Source organism: Castor canadensis, chromosome 1 (assembly GCF_047511655.1).
Source record: "Castor canadensis chromosome 1, mCasCan1.hap1v2, whole genome shotgun sequence".
Classification (NCBI taxonomy): Eukaryota; Metazoa; Chordata; class Mammalia; order Rodentia; family Castoridae; genus Castor; species Castor canadensis.
Window position 1 is genome coordinate 172,653,540 of NC_133386.1, and position 25,186 is coordinate 172,678,725.

The following is a 25,186-nucleotide window of genomic DNA, read 5'->3' on the forward strand; positions in this document are numbered from 1 at the left end:
GAGAAAAAGATGGCAAATGGGACTGGAGAGAGACAGAGGACAGACATGTGGCCATATTCTGTGTCTCCTCTTGCTGCATGTCATCTGCTTTCCGTCTCTGTTGTCTTTGTAGCTTTACCCAGCATTGAAACTCCCCAGTTTCAAGGTCAAGTTCTTCCTTTGAGGGAATCTGAATGGCCCAAATAGTTGTCTCTCTTATCCCTGTTGTACCCAACTCTTACCTAAGACCATGCTGGCAATCAGCATGTAGATTGGCTGTCCTTAGGTGCAGGGACCCATCCTCCATGTCCAGGGAGTGTGTGTACCAGGGCAGTTTGGAAGAGGGAACCCATAGAAGGAGGCTGAGGCCCAGCAGCCATTCTGGAATGGTGCCTACCCAAGACCACTAGTCCTCCAAAAATTGGATTCTTTAATATTTAATATTTATTGATTAACAGGTGGAAAATACTGAGTCAATTGTTTGTAACTAACTCATATGCAGTCCAGAGAATTAAATAAAAGGGAGGTAGACATGAGAGGCAAAAAGCAATTTCCTCCAAAAATTCAATTTGTTTTCTTCTCTGCTTCTGATTTCCTTTGGGTTGGCCCTGATTTCCTTAAGACCTCCAAAACCTCAGACTCGGCTCACGTCTGGAACCAAGGCAAGACAGGGGCCATTTCTCCAGCCCAGTCCTCAGGCCCTGCCAGGAGCAGGGAGTTGGCTCCACAGCAAGGTCTCCCCGGGACACATTCACCACTGTCAGGGAGTGAAAGATGACCAGCCATTAGGATTAATTCCTCATAAAATATCTTGAGGCCAGAGCAGGTTAGCTAAATATGTAGTCTTAAGAATCAGACTGCTTCCCTTTTGGTCCAACAAAGAGGAGAAAAGCAAGGCAACAGGGGTGTCATTGTGCAGAGCCTCAGGGCTGCCACCAAGACTGGCTGCCAAGTTATTTGAGGGCACCATGTTCCAATGTAGAAAAAGGTCTGAGGCTGTTCTGCTCCTAACCTCACAGTTCCCTTAAACTTAGGTGGACATCTAGAGGGTGCCTCCCTTCTTCCCTAGGGACAAACCCCAGTCTCTAATCTGCAAGTTTTAGTGAAAGATGCCAGGAATATAGGGTATAGCAAAATGTGGAGGGTGGGTGTGGAAATGTCAGAGGTAAAACATCAGTGTAGGTATGGCATTGTTAATATGCTGGTTTATATTTCATCACAAAGGAAGTATGGTATTCACTACTGTCCCTGACAGGACTTCTGCTCTACTCTACTGGTTTCCTCAATTTACTCCGAATACAGCTGACACCTCCCACACACATATACCTCAGGACCTTTGCACTGGTTGTTTCTCTTGCCTGGAATCCTTTCCCCCTAGACAACTGTATGGCTTCCTTCCTCGTTTTCTTTGGGTTTTTGCACAAAGTCTCTGTGACTCCCTGGTTACTCTCTCTGGTCATTCTATCCACATTAGTCTGTTTTCTGTTATTATAATAAAATAACAGAGATTGAGCATTTGCAAAGAAACTTACTGAGCTCACAGTTTTGGTGACTAAAATTTCAAACATCACGATGCATGCTCTGCAGCAACCCCATTGGTGGTATCATATCATGGTGGATGGCATCAAGGTTGGAATGGGTATGGAGGTGAGATCGCATTGCAAAACAGGAAGCCAGAGAGCCATTCTGGGGTCAGGCTCGCTCCTGTAACAACTTGCTCTTGATAATTAACTCAGGGTCCCAGGACAACTTACCCATTTCCATCTGAGGACACACCACCCATGACCTAAAGACTTCCCACTATGCTCCACCTCTTAAAGGTCCCACTGCCTCTCACACCTCCACACTAAGGACCAGCTTCCAACACAGGAGCCAGTCACAGCTGCACCCTAGCATTGTGCAAAATTTCAACCACTTCAGACTGTTGATCTCCTCCACCCCTTCTTAGCCCTGTTTAGTATTTACACTGAACACTTATACTCTATTGTTGAACTTGTCTGTTCTTCCCACCACTCCGATGGAATGAAAGCTTCATGAGTTCTGAGATTTTGTTGTTTAATTTGCTGTTACTTTCCAGAAATCAGAGCAGTGGCAGGCACATAGCAGCTGCTCAGTAAACATTTGCTGTGCTAATTGGAAACCTTGGCAAGGGCCTTGTCTGGAATCAGATCTGGGTTCGGGTGTGTGCCCTGTGGGTTTCCTATCTAGAAAATGAACATAATAACAACTCCACTGGGTTCCAGAAAATGTCTCTGAATAAGGCACGGAAAGTACTGAGCCCAGGGTTGGCTAGGAAACAAGCAACGATTTTACTATTGCAAGAAAGGTAAGTGGGTGCTACTACCAAGATGCTTGAGAACACTTCAAAGAAAAGCTTCCAAATCTGCCTGAATTGAAAATAGAGGTCAAAGAAATTTCATGTGCAAAGAGGACTGCAGATCTACATGTATGTGATATGTGGGTGCTCACACATCCCATTCATGCAGATGAGAGGTTTCATCCCCATCACTGCTAGTCCAAGCTATATTTGGATGTCTGGGTGCACGCAGAATTGTGAATGCCACCCATGTGCACAAGCACACCTGTACATATGTGCATGAGTGCACATGCATGTCTGCTGATGCTCCCCTGAGCGGTGTGCACTAGTCCGTCGTTCTTCTCAGGGGAGGCCCTGAAGTAGGGCAGCTATGTCACTATTCCTTGCATGGAGTGCTTAGAGAGAAATTAGTTCCTTACTAGGCCCTGTCCCTGGGCCAAGCCCAGTTCTCTGCCCCTCTTCCCCACCCTCTTGACCCTTCAGACTGCACCACTGAATCATCTTGAAGGGACTCACCATCCAAGACCCTCTGTAGTCTGGCTGCAAAAGAGACTGGGGACACTGAGCACGCATGTCAGCTGGTCCATGGGGTTGAAGAAGCCACAAAGCTGAGCTGGAGAATCAGGAAGCAGTGAAAATGACATTCTCCTAAGACCATCAGCTTCAGTGTTGGGCAGTTAGGAGATTGGAATTTCGGCTTCAATACTTGCTAGCTTCTCTGAACCACTGTGGTATCATCTGTTGAAAGATTTGAACTCTCCTGTACAATCATTGGGGAGGATTTATGTTAGAGTCATTACATGTTGCTGCCAGTTTGTGCACTGTGCAAATCCAAGGGAACGCTACTGATGTGGACTCTAAAGTCAATGACGGCTGTTAAATTGTGCAGGGTGCAACCTGACCAACTCATGTGATAACACAGGTAGGAAACGGTATGCTGGAAGCAGCCAGCATAAGGCCCAACACCCGATATGTGCCAAAGCCATAGTGAGCAAGAAATAGGCCTATGATTCAGAGAAGGGCATCCATGTGACATTTGGTTACCTGATGGTTTCAGAGTGGGAAGCTGCAACCAAGTAACACATGAGGCACCTTCAGTGGAGGTGGGATAGGATGCCTTCCATGAATCCATTTTCACTGTTCTGTTCACAGAATCCAGAGCTCAGAAAGTCGCTCATGGCTTTCTGCTCACTGGGCATTTTCTTGATGAGAGGTCAGCTGTCTTGCAGCACCAGGATGTGTGTGTCCTTAGAATCAGATGGGCTTAACGAGATGGCATTCGATTTAAGTGGAACATAATTTCCCTTTCCCCTTAAAATAGTGTTTCTAAAATTAAAACAATGTACATATCATTCTAAATGTAGTAGGTCTATCAATACAAGCCCCCAGAAGCCCTGATTGCCAACCTCAAACCCCAGAGTCTGGAGATCACCCCTTCTCCACTCAGGCAGAGATGGGAGCTTCCTTTCTGTTGATGTCAAATGTTAGACATGGGGACAGCAGAGAACCAGGGAAGTTGTCAATTAAATACAAGGTTGAAAAGTTCGATCTTTGAACATACATACAAATCGTGCCAACATGAACTAAATCTACCCACTCTAAGCAGGAGTCTGGAGGGTTCTAATCAGACCAGAAAAGTGACTTCAAAACATGAACGGCTGAAAATTCCAAATGCAGCAGCCAGGTCTGCCAAGAGGGAAGTCCAGCAGTTAGCCAACCATGGCACCAAACAGAGAACTTCCGGTCAGTCACTGAGACTTCTTCTAGAAGATTAAGGACATGGTATAATGTGGAAGACTGAGACTAAAAACAGTGACAGAAGAAAGGGAGGGAGGGAAGGGAAGGAAGGGAAAGGAGGAAGGAGGGAGAAAGGGAGAGAAGGGAGGGATGGGAGAAAGGAAGGAATGAGAGAGGGTTTGAACTCAGGGCCTAGCATTTGCTAGCTAGATGCTCTACCACGTAAGTCATGCCACCAGTCCTTTTGTAACTGGGATTGTAGGCATGAGCCACAGTGCCCAGCCTCCATACTCTGTATTTCTAAATGCAGCTTGAGTGGAAAGTAATAATGAACCTCAAAGAGCTGGTGGAGAAAGTGGGGCTGCCAGAACCCACAAAATAGAGAATGGCTTCCCTTTCAGGTCATCAAACGCCCACATCTCCTTTTCCTCCCTTGATGACTATGATACCCTTCGTTACATCACCTATACATCCACCACCCTGTGCATTCTGTATCAAACACCTTTTTGTTTATATATTTTCATATTTATGTATTTTTCTATCTGAGGAAACCATCTGGGCCTCTTGGGTTGAGTTGGAATGTATCAATATTTTCCTATGCTCAAGTTAATGGAATCTTTTCTTTCCATTTACCACTTTCTCATTTAGTGGCAGAGTTTCCAGGGTCAAATTAAAGTCCTCAGAAGAAATTGAAAATGACTGGCTGGCTCTGTAAGGGATAAAATCTACATGGTTGTCATCATGCAAGCAAGTACGAGTTGAATGGAAGAGGTAGAGGAGGAGAATTGCTTCAGGAGGGTGATGTAACTGAGTTACGTCTCTGGCTTCCTTATGAAAAAATCAATACGTAATATATAAATCCAAAAAGCCAAGAATGTCAATAGGAGCACATAATTCAGAAAAATGGGAGTAAACGGTAGAAGAAACATCTAAAAGCAGTGAACATTTTTGTCTAGGGAAGGAGGACTGGGGTGAAGATTTTATTACAAGTTGTAAGGGACTCTTGGACTTTCTAAAGTGGGAAATCCCTTTAATAAGATTAAAATCATATTTGAAAGGAAGTAAGCAGTCATCGCAGAAGCTTTATAAAATGCAGATATGGAAAGAATAAAAGAAAAGCCTTTCATCACATGTCAACCCAGAAGAGCTGCTGATGAAACACTGGTACGTTAGTTTTGAGATTGTCTACTGAACACTCATAGATGCACATTTTAAAAATAAAATAGAGCCTGGCATGATGATACAGGCCTATAATCGCTAGCTGGGAGGCAAATACTGGGAAGATTGTGGTTTGAGGTTAACCTAGACAAAAATTTAGTGATATCCCCATCTTGACAAACAAACTGGATGTGGTGGTTTATACCTATAATACCAAATACTTGAAGGTATAGATAGGAAGATTGTCATTGGAGGTTGGTCCTGGGCAATAACTCTGGACCCTAGCCAAAAAACCCCCAAAAACTAAAGCAAAAAAGGTAGAAAACTTTCCTAGCAAGTGTAAGACTCTGAATTCAAACCCTAATACTGCCAAAAATAAATAAATAAAAGTGAGATCCTATTGTAAATCTTGTTTTACAAACTGCCATTTTCCCCTAAAAGTAATTGTGGCAAATGTGCCCCAGGTGGACATTCATCTGTCACATTCTGATGGCTGTGTGCTCCTCTTTACATGGACACACTACAGTTTGTTTAATGCAATCCAACATTCGCCAGTAACTGTGCCATTGGCCTAACTCAGCCAACAAATGCAATACTGAGTTCTTTTGAGAAGAAAGCAGAAAGGAATTTTCCTACCCTGGTTCACTTGCTTTCTTTGCATTTTGCTTTGCCAGCCAAAGTGAGATGTTCGACTTCTCTGAGCCTGTCCCCTAACAAGCTGCAGATTCCTAAAATTCCCTCTGCCTTTGAAATTGTAATGGAACATGTGTGCAGCAGGGGGTTGTTTCCATCTGATGTGACCTTTCCTCATCTTCAGGTGGTGCCAGTTTCCTGCGTTTCCTTGTTGCAATTCCCCCAGGCGCTCCAGCAACCTCATCCCATGTGGTCTGGGAACACTGATGAGGCTTCTGGACCAGGGCAACCGTGGGATCCCGCTGGCCATTTGGCCTGCCTCATCTCTCTGGCCTCAGTGAATGGATCCGGGATGAACCTTGGCCAGAACCCATTCAAGCACCATCCACCCCATGACTTTCACATGACAATTTCCCTTCACTCTATGGGGATTGCTGCACTGATGAAAGGGTCATTCTGGAACTTTCTGACTTCAGAGGGAGAGCCTACCAGTAGACAAGATCAGAGAGGAAGGAAGATGAACCAAGAGGCTGAATCCTGACATTGTCTGAGCACCTGGATGGAGCATGACCTGATGCTCCAGGCCAAAACAGTTCTGAGAATCAATGTGTTTCTTCTTCCTCTTAATCGCTTTCGAGTTGGAATCCTGTCATCTGAAAGTGGGTGCTTGTGCTTGACCTGTACATATATTCAGCATCAGGTAATTCGAGAAGTGCCAAAAAGTACAAAGAGAAACTCAAAACTGCCTCTTATCCCTGAATTCTCAGTCCATACTCCCCAGAGACAAGCTCTCCTCACAGTTTCTCACGTTTCCAAAACATGTCTGTGCACTTGCAAACATACTAAATTTTAAGCATACAAAGTCTATACAATCTGCATTATCCCCCAACTTGTGGCTTCTATTTGACCGTGAGATAAAGGCTAACTTTCCGAACCTGTGTCTGAACTTTATTTCTGTTTTCTCAGGTCCTGCAAAGCAGGCTATTTTAGGGATGTCCTGTACCCTACCCAGGCCTGTGCTGATGGCCATTTGGGTTTGCCTGGTCTGCACCATTAAAAACAAGTTGTACCTGCACACCGATGTTTTAAGTAGTACTAGCCATAACACCCAACCATGCAATCAGCCCAGGTGATGACTGGATAAAAGAAAAAGTGTTATCTATCTATCTAGCTATCTATCTATATTCCTGTATGGAAATACTCTTATGAAGTTGCAGAGCCACAGGTCACGCTCAGTAAGGCCACGTCTGAGGACAACAGGTCCAGAACTGCATGGGTGTAGAGAAGTGCAGGAGTGATGTACAGAATGTTCTTCCAGTTGTCAGGTATGAACAGGTCTTGGTTCTCATCAGAGCCTGCCAGAAACACCCTCAACAGTGCAGCACACACACTACAAATGTACTGCACAGACTTTTTCTACCTTGACGGGAACCATGGAGAGTAGGATTTATCAGGATTTCTGTGTTTGTAGGGCAAGATCGGTAACACTACTGCAAACAGCAAGTGGATGTCTGTACAAAGAGGCATATTTTATGCATCACAGCTATCAATAATAAAAACAAATTTTGATTTACCGTGCTATAGGAAAGACTGAATTATCTTGTTGTTTGCTTTATAAAAATGATATTTCAAAATCATTGTCACATGAATAGGGGACCATCAAAGAGTATGCAGCCAAAAATCTAGGAAAAAGTGTCATAAAGTCACACCAGGCAGTAAATTAATAAAAATGTTATTTTTCTGAATTTTGTGATATGTGTGGTATTTGTCAACTATTTGAAATTTGCAATTTTTGTAGCTTATTTCTCGCTGTAAATCAATATTCATTTTTGCGTCTGACTTGTATTTGTCATTTTGTACTTTTTCAAGGAGGCTCTTTAAAACCTCATGAGCCTCAGGCTCTGCACAGTTGCTTCCGTACCTGCCTAGGAGCTGAACATACGGGGTCTGGAGCCAGACCCCAGTCTCAGTTGGGCCTCCTGCCAGCTCTGTCACACTGGGAAGTTTGTTTTGTCTTTGTGTGCCTCAGTTTCCTCATCTATGAAGTGAGGATTAAACGAGTTGATACATGAAGGTACCAAGAACCTGGGTGTGGAGAAGAGCCAATGAGATCCATTCTCATTGCTTTGGCACTTGCATAGACCCCTCAGCAGGATCAGTTCCTAGCCGTGTAACACCGGAGACAAGGAGCATCATATCCATTGTCCTAGAGAATGTGATAAATGTCCTCCAGAAAGCTGTGCCAGCTTGTCCTCCACAATGTACACAGCAACATGCATCACACTGTGGAGGCAGGAAGTTCATCCATCCCAAGTGGCTCTGAGGCTTTGGGTCTGACTTTGTTCCAGACCAGCCCAGATCCCTGGACCTTTCCAAGTCAGGTTGGTTTGGTGGCAGTTGGAAATTGTGGCTCCTGCTCCCCATGACAGCAGCAACTATTTACAAAACACCTTGTCTTTTGGAGAGCACAGTAACCCTGTATGTCAGCCATGTTGGGGGCAGAGGTTACTCATTTATGGAAGAAGAAATTGTGGCTCAGATGTGTAAGGTGCTTATATGTAAGGTCACCTTGCAGAAAAGTGGCAGGGAGAGGAGCAAGAATCCAGGTCCTATGGTACCTTGTTGCCTCTCAAAAATCCTTGTATTAAAATGAAATCTACTTCTTAAAATGAAATATATTCACAATAAAATACACTCTTCTCCAAGTTAGTTATGACAGGTAGCCATTAAAGCTATATTATATACTAAGAGGGCACTTCTTAGAAAAATAAATTTAATTGCAGCCTCTTGATTCAAATCAAATCCACTCTGTTTTAAACTTTCAATTATGGCAAGATAGTGCTGTGCAGAATGTGCTTTCCATCCTAATTTGAGACCTCAGATGGCAGCTACTTTTGTACTTCTATCTTTAAAAACCTGCCTCCCCCAGCCCCCACTCTTGTTATCTTCTCTTTGACTTGCCAAACAAATCAAGTCCAAAGAAAAATATAGAACTGATTATATGCCTAAAGGGAGGAAGAAAAGAACTCAAAATTAGGAGAGTCTGTTCCCACATGTCCATGCTAATTTAATTTTTCTCACACGACAAATTAGAAAGAAAAAGAAAACTTTGCATAGAAGGACAATTAAGAGTAAACTAGAGGTGTCATTTTTTCCCAAATTGAGACAGGATTTCATAATCTGTTCTTCGATGGATGAAGTAGCTTCTGGCAAGCAAGAACTAATGAGTAGTGCTTTTGTTCTCTGGTGTCACCCAGTGAGTGGGAGCTTAATCACAATGTGAGGCTCAGCCCACGGGGAACTGTGCTCCAGCCTTCTTCAGCAAGCCAGGCTAACAATTACATTAGCGTGTCAGACTGTGCCCAGTGGCTGGTGGAAAATGCAAAAATGCCCAGAGCCTATGAAAGTGCATACAGATCTGGTGATGGGTAGATGATAGATGATAGATAGATAGATAGATAGATAGATAGATAGATAGATGATAGATACATAATAGATGGATCAATAGAAGACAGATAATAGAGAGACAGATTGATGACATAGATGATAGATGATAGATAGATAGATAGACATAGATAGATAGAGGATTTATTTGGATATGCGACATGGTGACTCCCACAGAATCTTTTAGCCCACCACCAACCCTGGCAATTTCCACAGGTTAAGTTTGATTTCCAAAAATCTAAGAACAGTCGAAAGCCCTGCTCTGTAAGTCTAATTATGGAGGTAAATTTTTAACCCACAGGACTTGATGTTCTGTAGCCACCTGATACTCTGTCTGCCCCAGGAAGTTTCTCTCTGTACTTGGCAAAGGAAAGATGCATGCATGTAGAAATACTTAGCTGCTGACAGTCTTGAAATATCCTGGGATTTTTCTCTTAAAATACACTTTATGAGAGCTTATAGGACAATTAATTCAAAATGAGAGCTGGCCAGCTTCATTTTGCTTCCTGGTGGACCAGGAGGAAAGATGCGGCATGGGACTCCAATCTGGCTTTGGTATCAGCTGTAGCTTATTTGTTTGTTTGTTTGTGCTCTTAATAAGCAATTAGAAGTGCTGGCAGAGTGGCTAAAGTGGTAGAGCGCCTGCCTAGCAAGTGTGGTTCAAACCCCAGTACTGCCTATATATGTACATATGTGTGCGTGTATAACATACATATACACATACATGCATATATATGTACATATATACATACATATACACATATATGTGCATATATATATATATATATATGCAATAGAAATCAATTATGGTTAATTTGATAAAAACCAAGATCAGGGGTTTATTGAAAGGTTCTGTGATAAAGTAGAGAATTTTAGGAAGGAAGAACTAAATGTAGGAACTTCATCAAGGGTAGGAACCCCAGAGCTCTGGGAATTTGGGTAGCAGAAGTTAATAACAGGCGGTCACAAAAAAAAAGTTCCTTCGAGATGTGTTTTCAAATGATTTACCTGTCAGCTTGCTTCAGCTGATTTGAAGAGCTGGGTGAGAGCATCTAACAAAATTGTTCTAGGGACAAGAAACACAGAGGACAGAAGCCTGTATGCAACGGCATGGGCGTGATTCTCCAAAGACAAGTTGTTCTTATTAAAAACGAAAGAAAAAACCCAAAGGGATGTGGGGAAGCAAAGACCACAGATATCCTCTTCAGTTTCTGCTCGGAACTTAAAGAAAGGGGTCCATTTTTCTACTTGCAGATGTGCCTTTCCAAATACTTCCCACCCAAAGCATGTACTTCATTTCCAGAAACAAAAGATTGGAAATGGGAAAAAAGTTTCCCCATCCTTAATTCCCACATCACTTAAACCTTCAAAGAGAAAAGCGGTAGGGTGTGTGAACAGGCGAACATCCACAGCCAACAGTAGAGAGAGAACTGCGATGGGAAGTAGAGGGTACGGCAGCACATAGCAAGGATACCTGGTCTGACCTTGACTTAGAGAGACTCAAGAAGGAGTCAGGTGAGAAGTTGGAAGTTTGCTAAGAGAGGAATGTCTGAAGACAGGAAGGAGCGCATGTGATACCCTGGGGGACGTGAAAATGGTCCACAGTAGGGAGCTTAAGATAGATTGAACATCTGGTCCCAATTCTTCCCAACCCTCTGCAGACTCCATGACCAGAGTGAAAAGAAGTTCTCTCCCTGTTGACTTTGTCTTGGTCATGAGAAGGAGTGTCAGTGTGCCCGTCCAAGGAGGCATTTTCAGACATTAGGCATTGGGGGTTTCATGTGCCACCGCGCAGGCCATGAGAAGAATATGCTGCAGCTTGTTCAGTGGCCCCAGGAGGATGAGTGACATGTGAGAGAGTTTTCAAGCCCACCCTCAGAACTGCCTCTCAAGGGAGAAACCCTCAGCCAGGCACTCGCCAGATCCAGTCTAGCTCTTCCTATGTCACAACTTACAAGGCACTTACTATACTCTATGATTTCGTATGTTACTCTATTTAATTCTCACTCCACTCTTTTATAACTGGGAAGATGGGATTTTAAGAATATTTTCCCAAAGTCAGGCCACTACTATGGAACACAGTCAGAAGTTCAACCTAGGTTGCTCTGCTATAGAAGCCTGAATCCTGATAGTAATCAAGTTCTGTTTCTTTCTTTGTTTTTTCTTTTAGAAAATGCTCAGATCTTAAGTATACCATTTGATAAAGTTCAATGACACATTTACCTGTGTAACCCACACTCGTGACCATGTAAGAGAATTTCTGTGACCTTCCAAAGTTCTCCCATTTTTATCCTCAGACTTTAGTAATCACTGTTGTGATTTGTTTATGAATGAAATCGTATGAAATGTCCTCTTTTGGTTCCATGGTCTTTCTTTTGGCATAATAATTTCAAGATTCTTTTGGATAGCTGCTGTTTTTTTTTATTGTTGAGTAGTACTTCATTTATGTGGATAGACTGAAATTTGTTTATTCTTTCCCCTATTGACGGACATTTGTATTGTTTCTACTTAACTGGAAAACACCATGTTAAGTGAAGTAAGCCAGATTCAGAAAGACAAAAGTTGCATGTTTTCTCTCATATATGGAAGATAAATCCACATGCAAGTGCAAGCATGATTACGTATTTATACACACACAGAGAGAACATGTTTCTAAAAGTGGGACTGTTAGAGGAGACTAAGAGAGAGGGAAAAGAGAAAAATGAATGATAGGAAGGAATAATATTGAAATACATCACATCTGTGTGGGAATAAGATATGACGAAACACACTGAAAACTGTTGAATGATACAGGGAGGGGGAGAAAAGGTGAGGAAAAGTAATAGAGGGGGTTATACTGACTAAAGTACAATATATTTACAGGTAAAATACCCAGGCAAAACCCCACAGAACAATGAACAGACACTAAAACAATGAAGGTCAGGAATGTAAAACAGGTCATGTTCGGAGGGGGTAATAGTGGGAAGCAGAGGGTAAATGAAGAGGGTAAAAGAGGTGAATATGGTTGAGGTACTTTCTAGACAAGTATGAACCAAACCAGGGTACAATATATGTGTATAAATGTGTATATATATATATATGGAAATATCACAATTAAATCCCCTGTATAATTATCATATACTAATAAAAACACTTAAAAAATGTTTCCACTTTAGGGCCCTTGTAGCTAAAGTTATTATAAGCATCACATGGAAATCTTTATATTGACACACATTTTTATTTCTCCTGGATAAATCCATAAGAGTGGAAATACTGAGTCATAGAGTAAAGGCATATTTTATTTTATGAGAAATATATTTTGTCTCTGCATTCAGATCCCAACCTAGAGCTCTTAAAACCCTGGCTATTTTCTGAGTGGTAGAGGTGCCTATATAATCTTTTGTTCTAATATTTGGTCTTTCCCACTGGTTTATGACACAAAGTCATTAAATCCCATGAAATTTCCTGCATGACAGGAACATCTCTTGTTCTAATGAAGTGACTCTTGGTGGGCTCCTGGCTGGCTTTAGAATGAGGGCTGGTCACCAGACAGGCTGAACAATGATGGGAAACTTGAGACTGTCAGCCTTACTCCCTGTCCTCTGAGAGGATTGGAGATGAATATGGAGTTAGTAATCAATCATGCTTATATGATGAAACCTAGATAAATATTCCTAAAAGGTGGAGTCCAGAGCTTCCACATCTGTGAACATATCCAAGTGCCAGGAGATCACTGCACTCCAACTTCATGGGGACAGAGAGCCTACTCTTGGGAACCTCTCAGACTTAGTCTTTAGTTAGGTAGTTGCTCACCTGAGTCCTGTCTCATGCCTTCTACAATAAACCAGGGAATCTGGTTCCCTGAGTTCTGTGAGTATTCTAGTGAATTATTCAATCTGAGGAAAGGTTTGGGTTGTAGGAAATTCTTTTTACATTCACCCAGTTGATCAGAAGTACAGGTAGCAAGCTGGGACTTGCAATTGGTGCCTGAAATGGGGTTGTTTTATTGGATATTTGGCGTTTGGAAAGTTTGAGAATTTTTTGATAGTGTGCAAAAACCACACACTTGGTGTCAGAAGTGTTATGACAGGACAGTATCAAAAAATTTTTTGTTTTTCCTGTAACAATTTTCCAGAGTTTGTACGATTTTATACACTCACCAACAATGTGTAATTTCACCAACATAATTTCACCAACTTAGTACTGTCAAATTTTAATTTTAGTTATGCTGGTGACTGTGTATTGGTATCTCGTTATGGTCATTGAAACTTTGTTCATTTTTTTAAATCCTTTTTTCCCCCTCTTTGCTTCAGTTTAGATCATTTCTATTGGCCTATTTTCACATTCACTGATCTTTTCTTCCACGTTGTCTAATCTAGTTTTTCACTTTATAAATTGTATTTTTCAATTCTGTCATTTCCATTTTCTCTTTGACGTTTCTCTCCATGGAGGTTTCTATATTCAGATGTCCATCTTTCCTTTTAATTCTTGAACATATTTGTGGTGGCTGTCTTAAGGTCTCTGCTACTGCTCACATCTGTGTCATCTCTGGTTCTGTTTCTACTGACTTCTGACTTTCTTCTATTTTATGGGTCATACTTTCTTGCTACTTCATATGTCTGGTACCTTTTTTATTGAATGTTGGCATCATAAATGCTGCAATGTTGTGTCTGGATCATGTTATTTCTCTTTAGTGTGTTGAATATTACTTTGGCAAGCATTTAATTTACTCATGGCTCAGTTTGATCCTGTTGAGGCTTGTTCTGTTTAAGTTTTGTTAAGGTGGGTCAAGAATGGCCCATTTACTGAGACTAGAGTAGTCCTATTTCTAAGGATTGGCCTTTCTGGCTCTCAACTGAATGCCCAGAGTGTTCAGTGATGGAGTTAAATTGTGACTGGCCAGAAATCCAATGTCAGTCATTATTGCATGACCTCTAGACTCTCTACCGAGTTCACCATCCCTCGGCAGCTGTGCAGGGGTTATAACACATGCATGGCTTTGCATTTGGCTAAAGACTGAAAGGGAGCCATATGTAGATTTTGAGGTCACCTTCTCTGCCCAGTTCTTTTTTCTTTGATGTCCTGCTCCACAAATTCAAGACCTCTCAGCCCCTGCCTTTGTGAATCCCACCCAGTGAGACCACTTCCAACTCTGAGATCTATTCCTTCCATTTAGAAAGTGTCTTTGGCAGACAGTGGAATACAATGTGTTGCTCACACATTGTATTTGCTTTTGCTTTGCTCACAATTCACTGGCCATGTTTTGTAAATCTTTACAAGCACTGAGCGGAGCTCTTGGCATATATTAGGTGCTTAGTAAGGTGTTTTTCTAGGAGGAGGGTGTGATGAATTTGGCTCACAGAAGTACTACTTTTGGAAATACCCATGAGGGTATTCAAATGACCCACCCAGAGAATCAATCTCATCTCCTCCACCCACACATAGCCTCCCCTGGGGAATAACCAATTTTCTCTTCAGAAGCTGGCAAATAGTTTTTTTGTGCTTTCGAGTGACTCAGTTTGTAAAGCTTCAAGAGAATGATCAGATACACTTATCCAAGTTAAGATGCACACTGTTCTCTGGGGGATTTGATATGCTTCTTCTAAATCAGCTAAATGCTCACTGGAAGAATTATTGGTGGGGAGGGGCAGCTGGGAAAACTTAGCATAAATCATCATTCAGAACCCATCTTGGAGGCCTGCATAGAGGTTTTCACATTACCAAGCAAAGAGCTTCTGAGACTGTACAAAGCAGGAGGAGGAGCACAGCTTCAGGGGCCCCCAGTGGGGTGGGCTATGGGTTAGGAGGTTCTTGGGTGAAAGAAAACCCCAGTAAAGGCCTCCTGCCTCCTTCCATTCGCCTCAAACAACCCACTCAGCCTCATCTTCCTGGGGCCCATTTTCTGGATCAGTGAATGAAATAAGCAACAGGCCATTTTCTTTTGTTTTCTTCTCGGTTGGGAAGAGCGGGTCTCCAAAGAAGGATTACTTCAAGTGTGCTTTGGAAATTACATTTGGAGTTTTCACGCTTTGCTATTATGTATTGACTACTCCATTTCTTTCTCCTCTCTCTCTCTCTCTCTCATTTTCACACACACACACACATCAATGTCATCCTCCGTCCTGTGAGAGATATGTCATTTGACTTTGTGATCCAATAACCCCATTTTTGCCTTAGGGGCACCAAGTGGGCGACATGAGTTTGGAATCCCCGTAATTCCCTTCCTTAGCTCCTTCCAACTAAAATTTCCTCTTCAGCCACAAGCACTTTTCTCTCTGTGCCTGCATTTTGGTTCAAAAGCACCAAGTACAAACAAGGGATTGAAAAGACTAAATGTATGAGAGTTTTAATTTTCCTCTGGGGGAAAAAGAGACAACAAGTTATAATTTTCTTCCTAGCAAACAAACTGTTTTCCATATGTCTCCAAGAGAAAACTGCTTTTCTGTTCTTCTGCATGCGCCACAGATAATTCCAGTGGGGAGATCCTAGGAAGCAGCACAGTTTCTTGTGCTGCAGGAGAAATGTGTTTTCCAACTCATGGAATGGTCTCTGAGCTCTAGTAATTGGGCCTGGAGCCTGAAAGGGAGCCAGAGAATATGAAGGAGTCAAGACTTGCTTTCTACAAGCTCTGAGAGCCACGAGGAAGCCCGGGGAGGCCTGAGGTCTCTGGTGTCCGTACTTCTGCCTCTGGCCCCAGGTAGAGCACATGCCCTTAACAGGGGTAGGAGTGGGGATATACACTCTGTAGCAAGATGGTCCACAAGGAGCTTCTGCACTATTACCTTCATGATTTAGGGTTCCGGGGGACCTGTAGCAACTACTCTCACACCTTGGAGAGGGATCCTGGTGTGTCTCTTCATATACTTGCTAGGACCTTAAAGGCTGTTACCTGACTTGGCATTACCCTCCTTTAATGCCTCTAAGAGTTCCTGTATTGCTTTTACCATAAAGTCCTTCGTCCTCAGAGTTTCTCACAAGGTTAAGTTCTTAATAATCTGATTCTGCTGTGTCTTTATTCTCCTCTCTCATTGCTCCTCCTGCAACCTTCTGTCCTCTCTCCTAGCTACCCCCAACCCTGTTGCCTTCTCTCCCAGCAAATGGAAGTGTTCACAGTTCCTTGGATGTACTGGGCTCCCAGTTTGGAATGTCATTCTTGCAGATGGGAACAATATGGTACCTCCTGTTTGTACTTCAAGTTCCATCAAAGGATTACTTCCTGCTGGAAGCCTTCCTTCAAGGCTGGCTGGATGTCCTTCCTCCCCAGCCACCACTTACTGTGCTAACTTCAACACAGTTACTCGTTCACAAGGGTTTGTGAATAAGGACTGGGACAGTAGGAAGTACAGAAATGAAGAAGGGGGAGGATAAGAACTGCCTTATCCTGTTTTTCCTTTAACTTCCTCCTGATCTGTCAATTTCTCCATTAGACAGAGATCTCAAGAGTTGAAATTTGTATCAAGTCTCTTTACATTTGATATCCAACATAGGACATTGCATAGATGTAAGTTTGTGATATGAACCATCACTATTTTCTGTTCCATTTCTGGACCTATTTTCAACTGTGTTGGAAACTAGAAATTTCAAATCTTTTTCCAGAAGGGGTCAATGGAGTAATTAAAGGGACCAAGAAGAAAGACACTAGCTCTCTTGGGAATTGACCTCCTTCCCTAATCTGCCATGTCCCTATCATTGTTGGAATGGTGAAATAGTGATTTTAGAATATGTCCTCAAATTCTGACAACACTTTCTCAAAAATGTCACCCAATTTCATTCCCTCTGAGCATGGACTGGTCTTAATGGCTAGTTTCAATGAATAGGACATTGCAGAAATGGTGATGTGTTAATTTTGAGGCCACCAAAGAAAGATATTGCTGCTTCTTTGTGTGTTTTCCATCTTACTCTGTGGGAAGCCCACTGCCATGCTGTACAACACTCTAGAAGCCCATGGAAAGATCCATAATTAGGAACTGATGCTTCCTGTCAGCAGGCAAATGAGTGACTATCTTGGGAACAGCTCTACCAGCCCATCAAGGCTTCAGATCACCGCAGCCCCCGTCAAAACCTTGGCTGCAGTTTCAGGAGCGATCCTAAGCCCACTCAGCTAAGCTGTTCCCAGACTCCTGAGCCACAAAATCTATAGATAATAAATGTTTGTTTTAAGTCACTAAGTTTTGAGGATAATTTATTATGTAGCAGTAGATAATTAATATAATTTGTCTGCACACTAGAATTTATGTAGGCAAAAAAGGGAGTAAGCAGGATCTCCTCTGTAAGGAAAAGCTCTTCTATCCCAGAGAAGAAAGGAAAACTCTTCTGAACAACCAGAAGAAAAGCACTGTGTGTGTGTGTTGGGAGGGGGCAATGCTTATGCCTCCACATGCATAAATTCCCAATGTGGTAGTAGAGTTGGAGCCTTTGGCAGGTGATTAGGTCCTTATGGGTGGAGCCTTCATGAATGGGATAAGTGCCATTATAGAAAGAAGCCGTACTGAGAGCCCCTTCGAACTCTTTCTGCCACGCAAAATGCAAGAAGTCTGCAGCCTGGAAGAGGGCCCTCAACAGAATCAACCATGCCAGTACCCTAATCTTGGACTTGCAGCCTTCCAAACTTTGAGATGCAAATTTCTGTTGTTTATAAACCACCCAATCTATATACTTTGTTACAGCAACCCAAACAAGATGGGAAATTCCTTTTTTTGCTTATTGGGAGTCTGTGCCTATTGTGAGATCCTGTGTATCAGCCTTCTCCTTCACGCTCCTCTGGCCCTGAATGAGTTGTGAACATAAGTGGGCAGGCATGAAATAGATCAGCATGACTGCACGCAATTCTTGAAAGCTGACTATGTGCTCAGCACTGTTCTAAGGAGCCTTGTATATAGTAACTCATTCAATCCTTTAACTAATATTGCTCCTGCTTTACAAATGAGGAAACTGAGGCACTGAGCACTTAAGTAAATTGCCAAGCAGATTTTTCATTTTAGAAAAAAATTTTGACTGTGGGTAGCCAAAGTTTAATCCTACTTGGTAACTCCTTTTTTAAAGCACATTTTAATTGTACCAAGGGACTTTATTGTGATATTTCCTTATATGCATACAACATACTTTAATCAAATTCATCTCATTATTACTCTTTCTTATCTTCCCTTCCCCCCAACCTGTTTGTTTTTTTATAGTTTTCAATAGGTTTCATTATTCTATCTTCATACATGCCTATAAAAGACTTTCCATCATACTCACCCTCATCACCCCCTCCTTCCCCTCATCCCTTACCATTTCCTCTTTTACATTCATGTCATTTTTTAGGTCTAGATTCCACATATGAGAGAAAATATGTGATATTTGTACATGACATGATTTTAACAGATAATTCACTAGCATTTCATTTCATCCTCAACACAAAACTTCAAGAAATAGATCAAAGCCATTTCTTTTAAAGATAACAAAAATTAAGCCCAGGGAGAGTAAGTGACTTTCCCAGGTCACACAGGAAGTGGCAGGCATGGGTTCAAAGCCTAGGTCCCTGCTTCCAAAGCTTTCTTTCCACAGCTCCTGGCTCCCTCCCTGTTCCCACTTCCCTCTTCCTGCTCTCAGTTTTAGATGTGTTTGGCAAAACCAGAAAAATCACTCAGGTGCCTGCCAGCTGCCTAAATGAGGAATGAGGTGACAGCTCTGAATTCACACATCCCCAGGTACTTATCAGCAGTACATACAAATTTCCATGGCAGCTTCATTTGTATTTGCCTCAAACTGGAAGTAACTTAAATGTCTATCAATTGGTTGGTCAATGGATAAACAAATTGTGGTACATCCATACAGAGGAATCCTATTTAGCAATAAGAAAAAAATTACTGATACAACAAAATGGATGCATCTCAAATGTACTATGCTAAGTAGAAAAAGCCAGATGACTCAAAAGGCTCTATACTCTATGATTCTATTTACATGAAAATTCTGGACAAAACAAAACTACAGGGTTAAAAATGGGTGGTTCCCAGAGGATAGGGTAGAAGAAGAGCTTGACTACAAAGGGCATGAAGGAATTTAGGGGGTAAAGGGATAGTCTTAAATGTTATTGTGGTAGTGGTTACGTAACTTTAAATATTTGGAAAAACTCAGAACTGTACTCTAGAAAGCGTGAATTGTGCTGCATGTAAGTTATAAATCATACTTCAAATACCTGACTTTAAAAAAGAGACCCAGAATTCTTAGATATGATTTGTTTGTAGTTATAACCAACTGCAGTTGCGCAGATAAACATGAGAACACAACAGACAAAACCAAATTTCGGAACAAAATAACTCTTCCAAAATGCCAAGGTCAAAAAAGACAAAGAAAGACTGAGGAACTGTCCCCAACTGGAAGAGACTAAGGACACATGAGAACTTAAAGCATGGTGAAAAAAAGGCACTTTAGCCGACAAATGACAAGACAAAGATCTCTGCATTACTAACAGCATTGTCACAACATAATTTCCTGGTTTCAGTGATTGTACCATGGTTATGTAATATGTTACTAGTAGGCAAAGCTAGGAAAAGGGTGTACAGGAATTCTCAGTATTAGTTCTGTACGTTAAAAGTTTGCAAGTCTAAAACTACTTCAAATTTTATAGTTTTCAAAAAATTTCACTTTTTAACCAAAGTGTATAAAGGCAATCCACAGAGTGGAGACAGTATTTGTAATACCTATATCCAACAAAAGTTCATTACCATGATATAGAAAGTTTTATAACTTAATAATATGTGGATTTTATATGTACATTATGTACATATATTTACAAAAATAAATATATATACACATATGTACACATGTATATATATATGCATACACACATATATATGTACATATACATACATATATATTAGCAACAGAAAAAAGGACAGAACTCTCTAAGACACTTCTTTGAAGGGGATATATGACTGCCAATAAACATAAAAGATACACAATTTCGTAAGTCATGAGGGATACACAAAATTAAACTGCAGTGATTCACTGCTACAGATTGAACAGAACTGCTACAATTAAAAGAGAATACTTCTAGTGGGTGGCAAGGACTTGATTTAAGAAAGGTCTTTCATATGCATTGGCGGAAGTATAGGGTGGGACAATCTACCAACAGTGCATGGCACACCTTAGCCACCAGCAACTTTGCTTCTCAGCATATATAACTAGAAAAAACATGACATATACTCCCCAAAAGACTTGTACAAAAATGTAACCAAAGCACTATTCTTTTTTTTTTTTTTTTTTTTCATTTTTCTTTTATTATTCATATGTGCATACAAGGCTTGGTTCATTTCTTCCCCCTGCCCCCACCCCCTCCCTTACCACCCACTCCACCCCCTCCCGCTCCCCCCCTCAATACCCAGCAGAAACTATTTTGCCCTTATCTCTAATTTTGTTGTAGAGAGAGTATAAGCAATAATAGGAAGGAACAAGGGGTTTTGCTGGTTGAGATAAGGATAGCTATACAGGGCATTGACTCACATTGATTTCCTGTGCGTGGGTGTTACCTTCTAGGTTAATTCTTTTTGATCTAACCTTTTCTCTAGTTCCTGGTCCCCTTTTCCTATTGGCCTCAGTTGCTTTAAGGTATCTGCTTTAGTTTCTCTGCGTTAAGGGCAACAAATGCTAGCTAGTTTTTTAGGTGTCTTACCTATCCTCACCCCTCCCTTGTGTGCTCTCGCTTTTATCATGTGCTCATAGTCCAATCCCCTTGTTGTGTTTGCCCTTGATCTAATGTCCACATATGAGGGAGAACATACGATTTTTGGTCCCAAAGCACTATTCTAATGGTCCCCAATATATATAAACCAAATGGCCACCAACATAAATTGTGATGTACTTGTGCAATGGAACAGAATGAAGCAGTAAAAATGAAAAAACTACCTTAATACATGACAATCCAGTTGGAGAATACACACATAACAATGAACAAACAAGGCAAAATGCACCTTGATGGTAAAAGCCAGAAGAGCGGTTACCTTTGGGAAGAGGCAGGTAGTGACCAGGAGAGGGGACAATATTACATAGGGGTGTTTACTTTCTAAAAAAAAATTGAGATGGACACATTTCAGCATATATATAATACTTACAAAAATATTTAGTTTTTAAACTCATGGAAGGTGAAGAACAGAGAAATAAAAGTATTTTCATGGAAATATTAAAAAGTTCCCTTTGACCTGCCTGGAACCTGGTGGGGGGAAGAGTCAAGGAGGGGGGCAGAGGGGAGAAATGACCCAAACAATGTATGCCCATGTGAATAAATGAATAATTTTTTAAAATTCCCTTTGTTTTGAAGAAATCATAGTTGCTCTATGCAAAGCACCTCTCTGTATGTATGAAGAAAAACATCTAGGCTAGACCTTTTGAATGTAGGTATGATGTAAAAATCCAAGACTTCTATACGCTGAGACAGTGGCAGCAACATAAACAAACACCAAAGTAAGCAGACAGCAAATTAGAGAAGAAACTAACCACACACATCTGGAAATCCAAAAGCAAACAACAACAACAAAATTAGCTTCCAAGAACCCAAACTGGAGAAGTGAAAATACACGTTCTATAAGATAATCAAAGCCCTATGCCTAGGGTGATTTTGGAATGTGCCCTCTCAGAGTGAAAGCCACGGGTTGCTCTGAGGGACAAGGATAAGGAACAAAAAAGATACACTGCATAATGAAAGGGCAGCAGAATGAATAGAACGTAATTCCCTTGGACATGAAATGCAATCAAGTCAAGACCCATATTTTACCTCTGCTGGAGGCAGTCTTATTTGTTAGTTAAGTGCTGGGATAATCAACCATTGTTCTCCCTGCCAAGACTGTCAAAACAAATACAAGCTTCTTTGCTCTGTGCTAAAAATGTCTGAGCCTTTGGAGAACAGCTGGGCAGAAAGCAATCTTGTTCAATTTCAGCACATTTTTCCCAATGTATTAGGCTGTCCAAATGCTGCCCACATCAAAGCATCCCAGGCGCCCACTGCAGGGACAGACCTGTCACGAGAGCACATATACCTATCAAACTCGAGCAAGCAGAACGCACAATGAAACCACTTTCAACTTGTCCAACTCCCTGTCTCAAGAAGCAAGGACTTTGAAGCATATAAACAGATAATTCCTTTGAGGTGTTTCTTATATACATAAAAGGTAATGTTGCTGTGCTTGCAAAATGCTTCCTATTGATAAGTCTCCAGAGACTTTAGAAATAAATGGTTTATGATCTCTTGGCTTCCTTGCTCTTAAGTCAGCTCTCATTAAAGCATGTTTTATTTGTGGTTTCATGATTTGTATTAATTAGAAGATGTGTTGGTGAGGATGTTTGGTGATGCAGGTAGCTACAAATTAAAAAAATCAACTCAACCGCTTTCAACAGGAAGAATATTTTTAGAAATCAAATAACAAGAACTGTAGAGGAAAGCATTTGATCTACCAAGGCAGGTAACATGATATTGACAAGAAATCAAGTTCTTTCCATCGTTCTGCTAGTCCATCGTCATACTGTCTCCTGGTGGTCATAAGACCCCTGCGTCACACCCAGGCCTGATGTTTCCAGGAGAGAAAGTGTTCCTGTGAGTTTCTTTTCATCAGTGAGGAAGAAATCTCTGCAAAGGCCTCTCAGCAGAATGCTTCTCGTGTTTCACTGGTCAGTCTGTGTCCCAGGCCTGTGTGTGTACGCCAGTCACTAGGAAGGCAAATGGGATTGCAGTGCAGCAATTACAGTCGTTTACTTCTACACATGTGGAAAGGTTCTCTGTCTGTGACTAAAGTGAAGGAGGAACAGACACCCGAATCGATGTGGGGTCCAGCCAGCTAAGTAAGAACAAAAAACAGTCTATTAAGTAGATAAGCATCTATGTCTGCCACAATTAGGGCCCAGGATAAAATGTTTGAGTAAATTAAGTTTTTTATTTAATTGTGGAATATGCTAAAAATCCTTTCAGATTCTGACCCTAGCTATTAAAAATTACTCTGAAATGTATTAATTCACTCTGCCCCCTACGATACAAAGTAGAACGACACCTTTGGTGTGTCTACCTCTAATGACACTTCTTTTTCCCCATGCTTTGAGCATTCCTTTTTCAATCCCATAGAAAAACTTTCAGCACAATGGAATGCTTGCACAGTGGAATCCCGCCTTCCTGGTCAAAGACAATTGGAGCTAAGGTATACTGTGGACCCTAATCAGACCAATCAACTTCTCTTCTCAGGGAATTTGGAATGAGAGCAACATCTGGTTCCATCAGTCTTTTTGTGTGATTGGGCCTGAAACATAACCTCTAGAATTGTAGAGCAGTTGTTCTTCTGCCTTTTGGGATGTGAAGAAAAAGATGGTGTTTGAGAAAGTAAAAATGAAATGGATAAAGGGAGAGAAGTAGAAATAAATTGGGGCTCCCTAAGACACCTTGAAATCCATTCTCACCACAGACACGCACACACACATTTACCCTTATGTTTATGCTAATTTAAGGTAATTTACCTTTCCAAAGAGTCCAAACCAATGCAATGAGAACACTATATCCCTTTTCAGAGATTACCAAGGACCTTACAGAAGGTTAGGGTCTTCACTAAGCATCCAGTTCTCATTATTCAGGACTCTATGCATAGAAAATCAAATCAATCACACGTATCATAGGTTCACTATTAGGCTACAAAAGTTGCCTTTCTTCAATTTAAATCTAGGCTCAACTTCTAATGTTTTAACTCTTTTGCCTAAAAAGCACTCAACAAAACACTCAACAGTAACAACAAATGACTGTGTGTTATGTGAGTGGTGTGTGTTGTGCTGTGCCTCAGAGTGGGAGCAGGGAGTGGGATTAATATACATTGAGTTTGGACTCTTCAATTTTCATGTATTGTTTACGTTAATCCTCACCCCATTCTGGGTAGTAATCATTATAAAAGCATTTTATCAGGGAGGGAGCTGAGTCTCAGAGAAACACATTGGTTTTGTTAAGGTCTCAGGGCTAGAAAGCTGTGGAGGAAGAGTTTAAACCTGGGTTTGGTTCTCCCAAAGCTAAGGGAAGCCAAAGTTGATGATATTTTCACTTATTCCTGTTGTTACACAGAAACAAACAAAAAAAAAGGGCCTTGATTGAGTGTCCTGGTAAGGTAGAGTCTGGCTAACTGACATCTGAATGGTTCGTAGATTGTGCACCACAGGGTATCTTCCACCTTGAGAGGAAGAGACAGGAAGAACAACTACTTAGCACCTGCTCTATTAAGGGTATTTCTGCATTTTCCTAATTAAGCATTGGTACATTCAGTTGGAACAGAGGATGGCAATCTTTTATACCTTATTTATAAAGGTGGAAAAAACAAAGAGTGGAGAAGGTAAGTGAGAGGCACCAGATCCTTCCATGGAGCCAGAAACAGGCAGTCGCCATCTGCCTCTGTGGTTCAATAGATGAAACTTCTGAAGCGACTGATCTCTTTTGACTAATTAAAGGTGATTGGTGTGTTAGAGTTTGGCTTTGCTTTTGTGTTGCTCTGTCTTTCAGCTCACATATTGTCTGCTGGCTGCCAGTTAATGAGAAAGCTGGAGAAGACGTCATGCTGGCTGTAATCAGCCTGGATTTGAACCTGTCAGAATTAGGGAGATCTGGGCAAAACCGTTACTTCCATGTGGTTCGTCCCTAGCCAAACAACCATGTAACTGCTGAAATAAAACTTTCCAAACTACCACAGCCAGGTGAAGCTGCTCTTCTGGAATATGTAAGAACTACAGATTTTATTTTCTCTTGCTATGGATACTGCCCTGCCTGTTGAATATGTTTGTTTTATTCAGATTAAAAAAAAAAACAAACAAAAAAACCCTCACAGTTGAATTGTTTTTCTTTATTGCAAAGAAATGCTGCATACTTGTTTTAATGCATTCCAACATCACAGACATAAAATGCAGAAAGAGGAAATTTGGATTTGAGTTTTAAATGCTGTCAGTAGT

The 25,186-nt window shown here is 41.4% G+C and overlaps 1 protein-coding gene across 1 annotated transcript in view; it reads left to right on the forward strand.

Moving 5' to 3' along the window:
* Positions 1-24,980, forward strand: part of Trim44 (tripartite motif containing 44) — a 186,342-nt gene extending 161,362 nt beyond the window's left edge. Inside the window, exon 5 of the mRNA XM_074044549.1 lies at positions 24,744-24,980. Coding sequence (XP_073900650.1) covers positions 24,744-24,882 — 139 coding nt within the window. The 3' untranslated portion in view covers positions 24,883-24,980. The remainder of the gene's footprint in view (positions 1-24,743) is intronic.
* The last annotated feature ends 206 nt before the right edge of the window (positions 24,981-25,186 follow it).